Consider the following 16740-nt stretch of genomic DNA (forward strand, 5'->3'; position numbering starts at 1 on the left):
TTGACTGCATAAATGTTACCTTTCATTCTGAAAGACTGGGTCTTGCTATGAAGCCCGAATTGAATCTTGGAACTCAGGATTCTCCTGCCTCCAACTGCCAAGTGTTAGTATTACAGATGTGTACCACTATGCTGAGCTAAATACTACCTTTTAGTGCACATGCTAGACCTCCCCCTGGTAAGTACTCATAAAATAAGAAATAAATAGGGTTGGGGAGGTGGCTCAGTGGTAGAGCATTTGCCTTGCGTGCATGAGGCCCTGGGTTCGATTCCTCAGCACCACATAAGCAGAAAAAAAGCCGGAAGTGGCGCTGTGGCTCAAGTGGTAGAGCGCTAGCCTTGAGGTGAAGAGCTGAGGGACAGCACCCAGGCCCAGTCTTCAGGCCCAGGACTGGACCGCCCCCCACCAAAAAAAAAAAAAAGAAAGAAAGAAATAGCCACACTGATAAATCTGGGGTTTTTGTTTTTATCTCTTTCAAGGCTTTCAAATGCAATGCGAGATGTCTGTGCCTTCTGTCTGCCTCTGGCCTCCACCTGTCTTCAGTTACTAGTGCCAGAAGCTGATGCCACAGGCTATCCGCAGTTCCCAGATGCCAGGGGCAACCCAAAGTTCCTCACTGCAACCGTCCAGATAAATGGAACGCTGAAGATCCCCGCCGCCCTTTGTCTCTGTTCTCCCTGGGAGAAATCCGGTTTGCAGCCAAATGTGCCTGGGACGTGTTCAATAGATGCAGCCTTGTCCCCTCACACTGTCAGCGTGTGCAGGCTGTGGCTCAAGGCTCCACCGCTAGGCCTGCTCACCTAGACCACTTCCACTGCCCCCAGAGCCCCTGCTGGACGCTGGGGCTTCCGAGGCGCGGGAGGCCTGCTTGGGCAGGCGGATGGGGACGTAGATGTTGGAGGCACAGTGTTCCTTGAGATACTCTCCTCCCTTTTCCTCATATTCTTTCCTGGTGACCCAGGCTCCATTGTCTTCTAAGTGGTCCAAGGCCCATTCCCGAGCACCATACCAGGCGTCCAGCACAGGGTTCGAGGCGAGCTGAACCTGAAACAAGAAGTGGAATGGGGTCTCGCACTTGGGCTCCTGCCATGGATGTTCTGCGACTCGGTGACAGCCCCTCCCTTCGATCCTCAGAAGTACACACAGAGTCCCCAACCAGATCCCAGATGGCGCAGGACAGTCGCTGCACGCTCCCCACGACACAGCACAGAGCACTGGCTTCCCTAAGCAACGGGCCCAGCAGCTCTGCCCTGTGCCAGGTGCTGTCAATCAGAACTTTCAGAAAGGGGTGACCTGAGGGTGACAGAAGGAGGCTTCTAACATGGACATGGGGCCTGGGGTCAGCAGACCTACAGGATCCCTCAACTACTCTGACCTAACCACCACAGTAACCATCCTGCTCCAAGCAGGCTCCTGTGTGTGGATCCCTCCTCACCTCCCACTCCTGTCACCTCTCCTTCCTCCCTCCTCTCCTCCCTCCCTCCAACAGCCACAGGAACTCCAAGCAGGAATAGAGGTTTCAGAATTTCTGGAACAGATGGAGAAAGGGAGGGAGAATAGACACATAAGCCTATGAGAATAACAACTTGTGCAAAGGGGATCCCCCCCTCCTGTGCCCCGGCCCTTTTTGTGGTGCTACAGATGAAACCCAGGGTCTCACACATGCTAGTGCTTTACCACTGAGTCACACCTTCAGCCCCACCATTCTGGCCTAGGAAATGCCAGGGAGACAATGACTATACAGTGCTTGGTAATTTGCCTGATAAAGCAACCAATAAATGGTAACTACCATTACTCCTAATAAGAAATATTGTGGGGCCGGGAATGTGGCTTAGTGGTAGCATGTTTGCCTAGCATGCATGAGGGCCTGGGTTCAATTCTTCAGTACCAAATACACAAAAATAAAATTATATTTAACAAAAAGAAATATTGTAACATCTATGGTAAGTAATAGAATTTTACACAGCCACAAAAAGGATGTTTTAGAGGTGGGTGTGCTGGTATGCATGTGTAATCTCAGCCACTTGGAAGGCTGAGATAGGAGGACTGAGTTAAAGGACAGCCCAGGTAAAAGTAGCATAAGACCCTACTGGCAAAAAAATGAAAAGCAATAGAACTCTGGGAATGGCACTTGTGTGAGCCCCTGAGTTCAATCCCTAGGACTTAAGGAACAAAAGAAGGATGCTCTGGAATGTATTTATTGACAGAAAACAGCTGATCACAAAAATTTGGAAAAACTAAAATTCCTGCAAACAAAAAATCAATGACCTCTTAAAAGGATCAAGTACCATGATCAAGTTACCTTTATCCTGAGGATGCAAGGGTAGTTCAACATATGTAAATAAATACATATAATACATCACATATACAGGACAAAAATTACATGCTTATGACACAGAAAAAGCCTTTTATGATAAAAGCTCTAAAAAAAACTGAGAATAGAAGGAATGGTCCTGACTGGTAATTTGGCTTAGTGGCAGAGTGCCTGCCTAGCATGCATGAAGCCCCAGGTTCCTCAGTACCACATACACAGAAAAAGCCAGAAATGGCGCTGTGGTAGACGGTGCTCAAGTGGTAGACTGCTAGCCTTAAGCAAAAGAAGCTCAAGGACAGTGCTCAGGCCCTGAGTTCTAGCCTCAGGACTGGCAAAAGAAAAAAGAAAAGAAAAGAAGGAATGTTCCTAAACTTAAAAGGCATAACAAACCTAGAGTCACTGTGCTAAAATGAAGAAAAACTGTTACCATTCCCCCCTAAAGTCATGATGGGACCAATGTGTCCACTGTCGTCATTAACAACATGGCACTAGACAAAAGAACATGCATATTCACAGGCACGTACCTATATATACACAACAATATAATAAATATCTACAAATGTATACAGACAAATATACATAAAGCATGATCGTAATTGAGAGTATTCAGGGGGCTGAGGAGGGGAGAGGGAAAAAGAAAGATGGAGGGTAGCTGATTTCAAAATACACTGCACTCTGTATAAAGACAGCATAAGGACTATCAATATGATTATTGATGAATTATATGAGGAAATTATACGATGAATTATATGATGAAAGGGCTGGGGAAAGAGAAAGCAATAAAGAGGACTATTTTTTTCTCTTTTTGCAGTGGTACTGGGCTTGAACTCAGAGCCTGGGCGCTGCCCTTAGCTTTTTCACTCAAGGCTGGTGTTTTACCACTTTAGCCCCACTCCACTTCTGTCTTTTGGGGGAGAGAGGGGGTTATTAGGAGGTAGAGTCTCACAGACTTTCCAGATGCTGGCTTGGAACCACAATCATCAGATCACAGCCTCCTTACTAGGATTACATGTGTGAGTTGCTGGCACCTGGCTGAGAGGGTTATTCTGAACAAAACATATGCACATCTAAAATGCCACAGTAAAGCCCCTTACTGCAGTCCACACATACGCATGCATACGTACACACACAAATACACACACATCAGGAAAATAAGTTATGTTGAAGGGATGAACACCAGCAGGAGAGGGCAGGGCTAATGAAGGTGAATAAAAATAAATATGGTTGAAGTAGTTTGTATGTATGAAAATATAATATTCAAACACACTGAAACTCTTTTAAGAGGAGGAGGAAGTAAGGTAGAGTAATAAAAGAGAAGAGTTTGATCAGGATACACTGTTTACATGTGTAGAAATGTCACAAAGAACTCCCTTAGACAACCAATGTACACTAATAAAACATGTAAAATGCAGATCAAAGGTCACTATGAAAGACAGAAATGTCGGGGCTGGGAAGGTGGCTCAGCGGTAGAGTGCTTGCCTTGAATGAATGAGGCCCTGGGTTCGATTCCTCAGCACCACATAAGCAAAAAGAAAAAAGCTGGAAGTGGCGCTGTGGCTCAAGTGGTACAGCGCTAGCCTTGAGCTGAAGAGCTGAGGGACAGCGCCCAGGCCCAGAGTTCAGGCCCCATGACAGGACCCAAAAAAACAAAAAAGAAAGAAAGAAAGACAGAAATGTCAATTATGGTTATCTCTAAGTGGATTTGACAATATCTTTTCTTTTTCATTTTACTTTTGCAATCAGAAATCAATGACTGCTATTCTCAAACAGTTAAGTGAACAACTAGTACCTGGAAAGAAGACTGAAAAGGCCTCATCTCCAGCAGTTCCTTTTCAATCCTGGCTTTCATCCCTGGATACATCACATTCCCACCAGTGAGGAAAATATTCTGGACCAGTGTTTCTTGAACAGCCTTCGGGTACCTAGGAGAGAAATGACCCTCTAACTTGATATTCATTGAAGACAATGCAGACATAGAAATGAAGCTCTTCTTTGACTCTACTTGAAAAGTTAAAAAAAAAAAAATCAACCTGTAATCCTAGCTACTTAGAAGGCGCAGACATAGAAATGAAGCTCTTCTTTGAATCTATTTGAAAAGTTAAAAAAAAAAAAAAAATCAACTTGTAATCCTGCTACTTAGAAGGCTGAGATCTGAAGGATTGTGGTTTACAGTCAGACAAGTCAGGAAAGTCTGAAAAACTCCATCTTTGACTAGGCAGCAAAAAGATTAGCTTGAGGTGTGATTCAAGTGGCAGGGCACCAACTGTATTCAAGAAAGCCAAGTAAGTGGAAGGCCAAATTCTAGTCCTGGTAGTAACAGAAAAATAGTCAGGTATTGTTGGCTCACATCTGTCATCCTAGCGACTCAGACTGAGATCTGAGGATCACGGTTTGAAGCCATCCTGGGCATGAAAGTCTGTGAGACTCTATCTCCAGTTGAGCTATGGCTCAAAAGTGGTAGAGTGTTAGCCTTAAGCAAAAAAGCTCAGCGACAGTGCTCTGGCTGAGTTCAAGCGCCAAGACCAACAGAAAGAAGCCAAAACTCAATTTTTATTAGTATCTCTACAGAATGCCAGTACAATGTTTCTGATTATATACTCAAAACCTCAATCTGAATGTTCAATTATCCAAATTGTCCAATATGTTCTAGTCATTTCCTTAATATGACTAGAACTTTTCTGGTTTTCTAACCAGAACCATCACCACAATCAAAATATAAACACTTCTATACCTTAGAAGATTTGCTTCCTCTCAAGTTGTGGGCTCATCTTTCTACTTGGCCCTTTTTTGCCTTGAGTTTTGTTTTGTTTCTGCTTGTTGTTTAGGTTTATTTTTTATTTTTTCTAAATCAATAACAAAGCTAGAACTCAGGTCTTGTGTTCTCACTTGGCTTGCTTGCTCGCTCATGGATGGAGTGCTACCACTTAAGCTATTTTGCTAAGTTAACTGGAGATGGAATGTTGGAGTTTTCTGCCCTAGATACCTTCAAATCAACTATTTTGGTTTGTTTTTGAGATGGAGCCTCACTATGCTGCCCAGGCTGATCTTCCACCCATGGTCTCAAGTGATCACACCTCAACACCTCAAGTAGCTGGGACTAAAGGCCCCAATTATACCTGAATTTTATCTTTAATATCTTTTTGTTATTTGTTAAGAGTGTTTGATCATTTTCTTATCCACTAATGAGACAAACTTTAGATCTGCTCAAAGTAGCTACAAAAACATTTTCCTTAACTAAGTGCACTTTCTCTATTCTACCCAAGGCATCAAGCACTACTGATTATGATCCCTGCTTGTCCAACATGAATCACAACACTCTCATCCAGGGAAGTGTGTGTGTGAGTGTGAGTGTGTGTGTGTGTGTTAGGTCCCTATAGAAATGTAAACTCTTCTATAAATAGATAGCCACAGGAAAGAAAACATTTTCATAAGCATTGCAGTATTTTGAGAGTGACTTAAAATCATTAGTCTTACCAGGTGTGGTGGCACACACATTTAATCCCAGTTCTCTGGGAGGCTGAGGCAGGATTGCAAGTCTGAGGACAGACTGGGATACATAATAAAAACACTGTCTAAAAGATAAAGAATAAATAAAACTACTAGTCTCTAATAATGTGAAGCTTTACAAAAAGCTAGTGCCCCTGGGACCATGCTGTTCAAATTTCAGAGAAGTTCTAAAAGCTCCTCCAACAAACCGGTACACCCACATCTAGAGAACATCTGCAGAGCCCTTATATGCAGGCCTGGTGACAGAGACAGTGACTACCTGGGCACAGCAGATAAATAAGTGGAAAGAACTGCTGGGCAGATTTGGCCAAATTTTTCAACCCCAACTCAGGGAGAGTCACCATCTTACCTGTCCAGAATGTACTGAAGAGTCTCCGCCACACCCGCCTGTTCTTCTCCAATGAGAGATGGCTGGAAAATAATTTCTGGAGCTCGAATTCTTTCTGTCCCAACAAACAGCTGATGGTACGCTGCCAAGTTAAACACGGGCTTTAAAAACCCAAGGTTTAAGAGATATTTTTAGACCATAATGATACTCACCCCATTTGCCACTTTCCTACACTATTGCAGGGGTAGTTTCTGCCCTGTGTTCACACCAGAGAGCAGGTCCAGCCTCTCCCCAGCTCTCCTGACTTCCTGATCCAGTTCTCTAGCCTTGTTCAACCATGGAGCAAACCAGCTTTTAACACTGCAGGTGCCCTGCTCCCATCCCTGAGGCAGGAGCTTCATGGAGAGTGGTGGCGCATGTCTACCCAGGGCTGGCTAGGTCCTTATTCAGCTGGAACACCCCCTGAAGGCCTCAATGACAGAAACATGGACACCAATGAGGCCAAGTGTAGTGGCACCAGCACAACATAAAAGAAAGCTCTACACGCCAGTCTGCAAGCCCAAGACTGCAGTCACTCGGCCACACACTCCTGCCAGGGCAACAGCCACTTAGATTGTGGTACTAGACTTCCTGCATCAGGAAATTCTGGCTGATACTGGATATATGGGTACCCCTCTTCTAGAAAAGACAACCAGGATGTTAGAAACAGCCTGGCCAGGCATTTATGTCCACAGGTTCAAAGTGCATTCATGGTCTGGGTAGCAGAAGCCAAACCTGGACAGTGGCAGCAACAGGCTTCTCCACTTCAGATGCTTCCTCTGAGAACAAGGGCTCGAAATCATTCATGCTGTCCACGTCCTCCAGAGATGGCTCCAGGGGCTCCAGGTCAGGGGTCTAAAAGCAGAAGCCAACTGAATAAACAAAACCAATCTCCCTGCCCCTCCCTTCTATCAGATCACAGTCCTCAAAAATGAATTAGGATCTTGCTCAATGTTCCAAAAGCTTATATAAAAACTGTAAATCTTTCCTAAGCCACTGAAAAAAAGAACACACATAAACAAAAGACTAAAAAGGCAAGAATGGGCTGCTTGTATTGCCTTCCTTTCCTTCTTACATAACCTTCACCAACTCCTGCCTTTTTTTTTTTTTCTTTTCCAGTCCTGGAGCTTGAACTCAGTTTAGACACTGTCCCTAAGCTTCTCTGTGCTCAAGGCTAGCACTCTGCCACTTGGGCCACAGTGCTACTTCTGGCTTTTTTTGAGTAGTTTATGGAGATAAGAGTCTCATGCACTTTTCTGCCCAGGCTGGCTTCAACCCACAATCCTCAGATCTCAGCCTCCTGAATAACAAGAATTCCAAGTGTGAGCTACTGGAGCCCAGCAACCCCTGCCTTCTTTAAAGCCTTCTAGTCATGCCAACTGCAGGTTAGGACTTAGGGAGACAGGTGGCTTGGACCAGTGACACACCCACACCCACTATTACGGGGAACAGGGTGTGACAACGGGGGTCCTTCAAGAGCTAGACTATCAGGAAAGCTACGCACATCTCTAAATAACAATGTGTATGCCAACACCAGTAAGCTTAACCTCCAGTCCCTGACAGCATGTGACTCAAGGCTGCACTAACAGTATGTATGCCAACACTAGTGAGCTTAACTTCCAGTCCCCTACCCCAGGTAACTGAAGGCTCCATGAAAGCAGAGCCCTTCCTATCCATGGAGCCTCACTGAGCAGCTTTTGCTAGCCAACAGTGACTCCAGGTGAAACCTGGGCATGCTGGCACCCACTAAGGAGGGCTCAGGAGCTGTAGGTTTGGTCAGATGTGGGGCCTGAATTCAGGGCCTAGGCGTTGTTCCTGAGCTCTTTTGCTCAAGGCTAGTGTTCTACCACTTTGAGCCATAGTGCTACTTCCAGCTTCTTCTGAGTAGTTTATTAGAGATAAAAGTTTCAGAATTTCCTGCCCAGCCTCCTAAGTATCTAGGACAGGTTTGAGCCACAAGCACACAGCTCTACCTTGTGATTCTTACTCTCCACTCTCCCTCATTTGTGTTTTATCTTGACCCTTCAACCTTCTTTGTCTCAAGGTTGAGACAGCATCTTAAATCCTAAGTTAGGCTGCCCAATCTTCTGGCTTCTCTCTTTGCTGACTGCTCTTTCAATCCATCCCCCTCCCTCCTCCCTACCCCCAGCTCCCTGGGCAAATCTATTAGATGCTGTCAAAAAATTCATAAACCATGTACAAAGCACAAGTTCTGTCCTTAGGGAACATTACAATGGAAGGAGGGAAGAAGCCAATGATCGGCTACAGTGCATCAAATAAAACATGAGTGAAAAGGGGAAGGGAGAGTATGACAAACTATGAAACAATACACTCAACCCAAAGGAGCAGGCCAGGCTCAAGCAGCATCACATAACAGGTATCAGTGGTCCTGCTAGCCTACTGGTGGGTGCACTCCCCTCCCAGGAGTGAGGTCTTCTGGCCAGACCTAACGGTGGGACAGTTTCAGAGCCATCACCATCTGCACCACTATGATCCTACTAACATCACTCATCTCCTGTCTCCTCTCACACTTGCTCTCAACCCCTTGGATGGCTGCCTTCTCCACTCTGTGGCCTCTAAAGGGTGCTCCCTCTCAAGGCCCTCATCACCTCGGGTTTGTTGTCCACCACATCCACCTCGAGGTTGACCTCTGCCTGAGGGATTTTCTGCTTGGCTTGCTCCACAGCCAAACTGAGCTTTCGTAGGTAGGACTGCAATTCTTCTGGGGAGTCCATGTTCAGCTCCATTAGAGCCTTGTGAAACTGATCCATTTGGCCATCCTCTAGAAGTTCCTGAAACCAGAGCAGTCAGAATTCTCCCTCAAAGACAAACAGTGCAATCACAAACCAGGAAGAAAGAGAAGTGGCTTAAAAGCCAAACAAGGAAGTGCAGCCGAGGGGTTCGCAGGACTCCCCAGCACCTTTTCCCAAAACTACATGCCAGCCTTCCTCTCCAGCTGTCTAGGCTAGCATCACATTCTGGTTTCAGGACCATTTGATATGGTGACAGATGTCAGAAATGCTGTCATTTGTGGGGGAAGGAGTTACTGCCTGAAGATGATGATGATACTGTCCCCTGATCTGACCCCAGACAAGTGTGTGTCACTGTGAGAATCCATCCAGATGTATACTTTGCCCTAGGCATGCGACACTTAACACCTGCTGTAACACTGGGCTCAACACTATTAATCTCTCTGAGTTTTCTCTTTTTGTGGTGTGGGGTTTTAAGGTCAGGGCATCACACTTGCTAGGCAAGAGCTCTACCACACGCCATACCTCCAGCCCTATAGTTCTGACCTCGATTTTGAGGATCCCAGAGGTGACTTAGATAGATGACATTTTTTTTTGGGGGGGGGGGGGAGTCCAGTCATGGGGCCTGAACTCTGGGCCTGGGCGCTGTCCCTCAGCTCTTCAGCTCAAGGCCAGCGCTCTACCACTTGAGCCACAGTGCCACTTCCAGCTTTTGTTTTTCTGTTTATGTGGTACTGAGTAATCAAACCCAGGGCCTCATGCATGCAAGGCAAGCGCTCTACCACTGAGCCACCTTCCCAGCCCCTAGATGACACATTTTTGACTGGAGAAATCAGAGGTGTCACCTTCCAGCACATGCCGTCACCTGTACATAGAGCAGCCGGTCCAGCCGCTCCTGATCTAGCTGCAGCTTCTCCTCCCGCCGCCGGGCATTGAGCTCCTGCAGCCTCCGCAGCTGCTGCTGCCGCCGCTCTTGCTTTTCCTCAGCCGTCAGGGTGCTGCCCAGGAGCTTGCTGGAGAATGGGAGCTGCATCTTGTGGACATTGTTCTCATAATAATCAGGACACCGCCACTTCTGCAATTCTTCAAGAAACAATTTTGGAACCGGAAATGCAAACTGTTAGAACAAAAATAAAACTTTCTTTTTTAACAAGTTCTGCTTTCTCTCAAAAATGTTCAACCTTTGAGCCAGGTACCAGTGGTTCAAGCCACTGAAAATAGAAGAATCATGGTTTGAGGCCAGTCCAGGCAGAAAAGCTTATGAGACCTTTCTTTTCAATCATAGCAATGATGTGTATGTATCAAAACAAACAAACATGTTTAACTTCAGGAAAAAGCTGTAATATGTTGTACAATTCCAAGACCTGTATTAGAGGGAAGTTATAAAGCAACCTTTTTGAAGAGACACTCTTAATCTAAGTTATCAGTTCTTTAAATAATTTTAGATAGTGAATACTACAAAGGGGAAGGAGGTGCTAATAAAAAGGGGGGGGTGGAGATTTGAGGCCATGTAAGCAAGTAGAGCCACACTGGCACCAATGTAAGGAATGCCCCAGGACACCCTGAAGCTGCAGGCACAAGTCCATCCCCACACTACCTTCCACGTAGTCCTCAGCAATGTAGCTGTGCTCATGCAGGATCTCCTCCATGCGGCTGAGAGTGATGGCTGCCAGGTGCCCAGGGTACTTCAGCTGCAGGAGTCGCTGGAGGTAACCAGCTGCCTGGCTTCCTCCAAGATTGATGCGTTTGCAGTTTTTGGCATCTAGTCTATAATCAAGCAGCAGAAAACAACACTGAAAATTCTGGCAGCATAGAGGACAAGCTATGGAACATGTTGGGAGAAACAGGTGAGTTTAATTTAGACAAAGAAACAGACTAACAGGGGGACATAAAACCCCACAACTGAAAGGCACCAAAATTTCCTTGGTCCAACCCTTAGCCAGGAAGGAATTCCTAGTCCACATCTAGACAGACATAAGGCAATCTAACTCCTAGCCAGGATTTCAGAAAGAAACAAGGTTCAACAGAAAGAACGCATATTCCAAAATCGGCAATTCTCAAACCATAGTCTTCAGACCAACTATCCTAGAATTAGCTGGGGAAAATGTCAAATGAGCCCATTCCAGAGCCCATTTGGTCTGGGGTAGACCTGGAAATCTGCAGCTTAACAAGCTTCCCAAGTGATTCTAGTGCAGGCCACATTTGAAAAGCTCCACTCCACTTCTACTAGTTCAATCCAAGTGAGTAACTCCACACAAACCAGCCTCCTGTAATCTCCTATGGGCTAGATCCCTTTCATATGAACCCAAGTGGAAAACCAGCGTTAACTTTTCTCTTTTGGCTAGCTGGCTGGTTTGTTGGTTTGTGACAATGTCTCCCTATGTAGCCCATGCTACAGCTCTGCCTTTGCTCCCAAGAAGTGGGGACTACAGTACAACACCAGCCTGGCTTCTAAGTTTATTTTCTTTTCTCTTTAGCTTTATTTTTGGTTTTTTTGTTCGTCATGGGGCTTGAACTCTAGGCCTGGGTACTGTCCCTGTACTCTTCAGCTCAAGGCGAGCACTCTACCACTTGAGCTACAGCGCCACTTCCGGTTTTCTAGTGGTTTATTGGAGATAAGAGTCTCATGGACTTTTGTGCCCGGGATGGCTTTGAACCACAGTCCTCAGAGCTCAGCCTCCTGAGTAGCTAGGATTACAGGCATGAGCCACAGGTGCCTGGCCTAAGTTTATTTTCTTAATTTGAGAAAGTAGGAGTAGCAGATCACTAAGAAGGGGCTGCAGGGCTGGTAAGGTGGCTCAGTGGTAGAGCGCTTGCCTTGCATGCCTGAGGCCCTGGGTTCGATTCCTCAGCACCACATAAAAAGAAAAAAGCCGGAAGAGGCGCTGTGGCTCAAGCGCTAGAGCGCTAGCCTTGAGCTGAAGAGCTGAGGGACAGCGCCCAGGCCCAGAGTTCAGGCCCCACAACTGGACCCCCCCCCCAAAAAAAAAGAAGGTGCTGCATATTGGAATGCTGACATAGTGGTAGAGCATAAACTTGAGCTTAAGAGCAGCAACCAAGGTCCTGAGTTCAAGTTCCAGGACAAGGTAGGACAGGGCAAAAGAAAGGACAGCTAAGGAAAAACGAAAGGAAAGGCTGATGTTACATCATACCTCACCAGGAGATGCCAGCAGAGAGCAGGATATTTTCCAAACTAATTCCCGAGTCTTCAGGAAAAATAATTTTCTCTCAATGCAACATAAAAATCATGCTACTGCCGGGCACCAGTGGTTCACACCTATATTCCTAGTTACCCAGGAAGCTGAGATCAGAGGATTGTGGTTCAAAGCCAGCCTGGGCAGGAAAGTCCATGAGATTCTTATCTCCAATAAACCACCAGAAAACCATAAGTGGTGTTGTAGCTCAAGTGGTAGAGTGTTCACCTTGAGCTGAACTGATGAGGGACAGTGCCCAGGCCCAGCGTTCAAGCTCCATGATTAACCAAAAAAAAAAGTCATGCTACTTTATTTTTTGCATGTTCTCCTTACATAAAGAACTCTGGGGGCTGGGAAGGTGGCTCAGTGGTAGAGCGCTTGCCTTGCATACATGAGGCCCTGGGTTCGATTCCTCAGCACCACATAAGCAAAAAGAAAAAAAAATCTGGAAGTGGCGCTGTGGCTCAAGTGGTAGAGCACTAGCCTTGAGCTGAAGAGCTGAGGGACAGCGCCCAGACCCAGAGTTCAAGCCCAGGACTGGCAAAAAAAAAAAAAAAAAAAAGAGGGAGATTGGGAATGGTTCAAGTGGTAAATCAAGCATGAGGCTCTGATTTTAACCCCAGCAGTGAAAAAAAATTTTTTTAAATACAAAATACAACAGAATGCAAAGCTGGTATAAATTAAATGTATCCAATGATTCATTCAAAACATTTTTATTGAGTTGTCTACTAGCTGCAGACACTGAATTAACCACCTCCCCATACAGTAGAATTATAACCTTCTAGAAGTATGGATTTAGAAAAGAGACCATTTACTCCAACTCCCTCCAGGAGAACCCAGAGAACCAGTGCAGAGACTGACTCAAAGTTACACAGTGATGCAGGTCAGAGCTAAGCCCCAGTCTGCAGTCTACTATCTGCTTCCTCCTCTCTAAGTGTAATAGGCACCAAAAACATCTCAAAATAACCCTCAAATGCCCAGGAACAGCTCACCTTCCTTCCAAGATGGGTAAAATGTGAGTACACTGGTGTCCAGATGAAATGATGAGCCCACTGGAGGCTGAGTTCTTTGGCCTATTGTGGTAAAAGCTGAAGAGGCCATCGATCCCATAGGCAACCTTGGGAATCCTGTAGCATTCAAAGAGGAGCTCCGACATCATTTGGCGTGAATACAGAGGGTTGCACACAGGTTCAGTCAAAACGATGGGATGATCCACACAACCCTACTTTGAAAGAAAAGGACAAACTCTGAGTAACAATAGATAGAGCCCCCAAATTCTTACTGCAGAGCAGATATGCTTTAGGGGTCTAATTAAAAACCTGTTTAGAAGCAATTATAAAACATCCATGTCAGTGGGCGCTGCTGGCTCACACCTGTAGTAATCCTAGCTACTCAGAAGGCTGAGATCTCAGAATCACGGTTCAAAGCCAGCCCAGACTCTTATCTCCAATAAACCACTCAGAAAACCAGAAGTGGCACAGTGGCTCAAAGCACTAGCCTTGAGCTGAAGAGCTGACTGACAGTGTTCAGGCCCAGAGTTTAATGCCCCATGACCAACAACAACAAAAATCTATCTCATCTGATTTGGACTTCATGTTGGAAAATATCAAAGTAGGATCCACTTAAGACTATTTAAATAGGCCTCGTCCAAACTGTTACTAAATTGTGATGACTCTATCTTCAAGATAGCTCCAGCACATAGGTTATTGAGGGGAAAAAACAACCCTCTTACCAGCCCCCTATTTCCCTGACAGCTCCCTTTCCACATAGTAGCTGTAGAGACCCTCTGGTGAGACAAGTCACAACATTACTCTGCTCAACACCTGAAGTGCAACACTCCCTATTTCATGTACAGGGCAAAAACCTACAAGGTCTATACCTCGCTGGCACCTGGCAGGCAGTACCTGTCCCAGACAATCCCCTTCCCTGTGGCTGTCCTACCATGACGGTCAGATCACACTCGGTCCCTCACTCGCTTTCTCCAAGTCCTTCCTCAATCAAACGCTTTAGGCAAGCGCACATCTCATAGAAGAACTGCAGCTCCCTTCCTCCTATTGGAATACCTTCGCCTCAACCACCGGACGTTTACGGCTAGGCTCACAGATGTATTCCAACCGACTAAACCCGCACGTAGCGGATGCGAAACGCAACTTGGTGAACAAACGAACGAATGAATGAATGAATGTGCCCTTCTACACCAAGAGTTCAAAAGCGGCCTCGGGCCAGAGTTCCCGGAAGGACCGCTAGGACGTCTGCCCCGCCCACCGCCCCGCCCACCTCGTCCTCCCCCACCGCCAGCGCCCCGCCCTCGCCCCGCCCTCCGCCCTCGCCGCCCCGCCCCTCCCACCGCCAGCGCCCCGCCCTCGCCCCGCCCACCGCCCTCGCCCCGCCCACCGCCCTCGCCCCGCCCCCCCGCGCCCTCACCTGCGAGGAGACGCCCAGGTGCTGGAAGCTGTAGTCCAGCAGCAGCTCCTGCAGCTCCAGGTTGACGGGCACGTTGCGGTCGAAGGGCGAGCGCAGCATCCAGCGCAGCGGCTCCAGGCTCCCCAGCGCGTGGCCCACCTGCGGGCCCGCCCCGCCCCGCGCCGCGCCCCGCCCGCGGGCGCACACCGCGCGGAACTGCAGGCGCGGCTCCAGGCCCGGGTCTCCCCCAGGGCACGCCCAGCCGGCGCGGGCCTGGAAAGATCCGTTGTCCAGCACCAGAGGCAGCGGCCCCGGCGCCACGGGCGCGGCCTCGGGCACGGGATCCGGCGCGGCGCGGGCGTCGCGGAACGAGAACACGTTCGCAGCCATCTTGGCGCGCCGGCCCCGCCCCTCACGCAGTACGCGCCGACGCCGCGAGTTCCCGTCCGCGGCGTGACGCCGCGCGGCTGAAGCCCTGAAGTACCTTACAACCTGCGCTGGCCACCTCACCTCACTCGCCCCTGGCGGCCTAGCCAGCACTCGAGGCCTCTCAGCCCCTTAAGTCCTAGCTGAAAACTGCCTGTCTCCCAAACAAACGGCTTAACCACGCTCCTTCGCTCTCATTGGACTACTGGCCAGGAAACCCCGCCTCCCTCCGGAGCGCCGTTAGGCCACGCCCTTCGTGGAGCCCAACCTGACACCACCTCTTTGATGGACACGCCCATTTCCGGGAACGTGCCCCACCGCCCCGCCCCTTCGCGTTTCCCTCGGCCTGTCCAGAAAAACTTGGTGCCAAACGCTGGGGGTACGTCGTTGTTCTAGTGTTGTTCCCTGGCTTGGCCGCTCACTATGCAGATGCGTTCTCTGTGAAATTCATCAGGCTGGCCGCCTAGTATTTGTGCACCTTCAGCATATATAGATTATATGTACATACATTTATTTATATATTTTTTAATTTTATTTTTTGCCAGTCTTGGGACTTGAACTCAGGGCCTGGGCACTGTCCCTGAGCTTCTTTTGCTCCAGGCTAGCACTCTACCACTTGAGCCACAACACCACTTCTGACTTTTTCTGTTTATGTGGTATTGAGCAATCGAACCAAGGGCTTCATGCATGCAAAGTGAGCACTCTACCACTGAGCTAACTTAAGTGCTTTAAATGTCTTTATTCTAGCCCAGTACTTGATTGAAAGTCTGGCTAAATTCTACTTGGAAATAATTTTGCTTTAGAATTGAAAGCATTTAAGCCGGGCACCCATGACTCACACCCATAATCCTAGCTACTCAGGCGGCTAGGGTTGAGGATTGAGATTAAAAGCCAGCCTGGGAAGGAAGGTCCGTGAGACTCTTATCTCGAATAAACCATTCAGAAAACCAGAAGTGGCACTGTGGCTCAAGTGGTGGAAAGCTCACCTTGAGCTGAAGAGCTGAGGGACAGGGCCCAGGCCCAGAGTTTAAGCCCCATGATGAAAAAAAAAAAAAGCATTTCCTTGTTTTCCCCCAGGTTTGGTTGTGTTTCATTTTCTGGGGAATTTGAATTTAGAGCCTCATACTCTCCCTCAGGCTTTTCTCTAAGCTGGTACTCTACCACTTGAACCCTACCTCCATCTCTGGCTTTTTCTGGTTAATTGGAGATAAGAGTCTCTAAGTTAGCTTAAGAGAGAGAAGAGAGAGAGAGTGTAGTCAGGACATTTTCTGGTTAATTGGAGGTAAGAGTCTGGAAGTTAGCTTGTGTGTGTGTGTGTGTGTGTGTGTGTGTGTGTGTGTGTGTGTGTGTGGTCAGACAGGGCAGAAAAGTCTGTGAGACTCCTATCTCCAATTAACCATCTAAAAAATGGAAATAGAGGCCGGGCGATGGTGGCTCATGCCTGTAATCCTAGCTACTCTGGAGACTGAGATCTGAGGATCGTGGTTCAAAGCCTGCCTGGGCAAGAAAGTCTGTGAGACTCTTATCTCCAATAAACCACTCAGAAAACCAGAAGTAGCACAGTGGCTCAAGTGGTAGAGCACTCACCTTGAGCTGAAGAGCTGAGGGACAGTGCCCAGGCCCAGAGTTCAAGCCCCACAACCAACAAAAAAAAATTAAAAATTAAAAATTAATGGAAGTAGAGTTGTGGCTCAAAGTGATAGACTGCTAGCCTTGAGCAAAAAGTCTCAGAGAGATCACTTAGGCCCTTAGTTCAAGCTCCATGACTGACCAAAAAAA

At 47.3% G+C, this 16740-nt stretch overlaps 1 protein-coding gene across 2 annotated transcripts; it reads right to left on the reverse strand.

Moving 5' to 3' along the window:
- Window positions 1–449: 449 nt before the first annotated feature.
- On the reverse strand, window positions 450–15174 carry LOC138816363 (actin-related protein 5). Of its 2 annotated transcripts, none has more exons than XM_070006082.1 (9): window positions 14557–15171; window positions 13125–13354; window positions 10536–10705; window positions 9804–10021; window positions 8798–8980; window positions 6924–7043; window positions 6171–6310; window positions 4104–4236; window positions 450–1044 (listed from the first exon to the last, which is right to left on the reverse strand). In XM_070006082.1, exons 1-9 carry the CDS (start codon window positions 14923–14925, stop codon window positions 787–789), a joined length of 1821 nt encoding a protein of 606 aa, XP_069862183.1. In that variant the 5' UTR covers window positions 14926–15171; the 3' UTR covers window positions 450–786. The 2 variants fall into 2 exon arrangements, 1 of the variants encoding a protein (XP_069862183.1); XR_011368626.1 differs by having other exon boundaries at window positions 960–1044; window positions 6171–6291; window positions 14557–15174.
- Window positions 15175–16740: the final 1566 nt, after the last annotated feature.

Source organism: Dipodomys merriami, unplaced genomic scaffold, assembly GCF_024711535.1.
Source record: "Dipodomys merriami isolate MVZ:Mamm:240054 unplaced genomic scaffold, mDipMer1.0.p SCAF_692, whole genome shotgun sequence".
Taxonomy (NCBI): Eukaryota; Metazoa; Chordata; class Mammalia; order Rodentia; family Heteromyidae; genus Dipodomys; species Dipodomys merriami.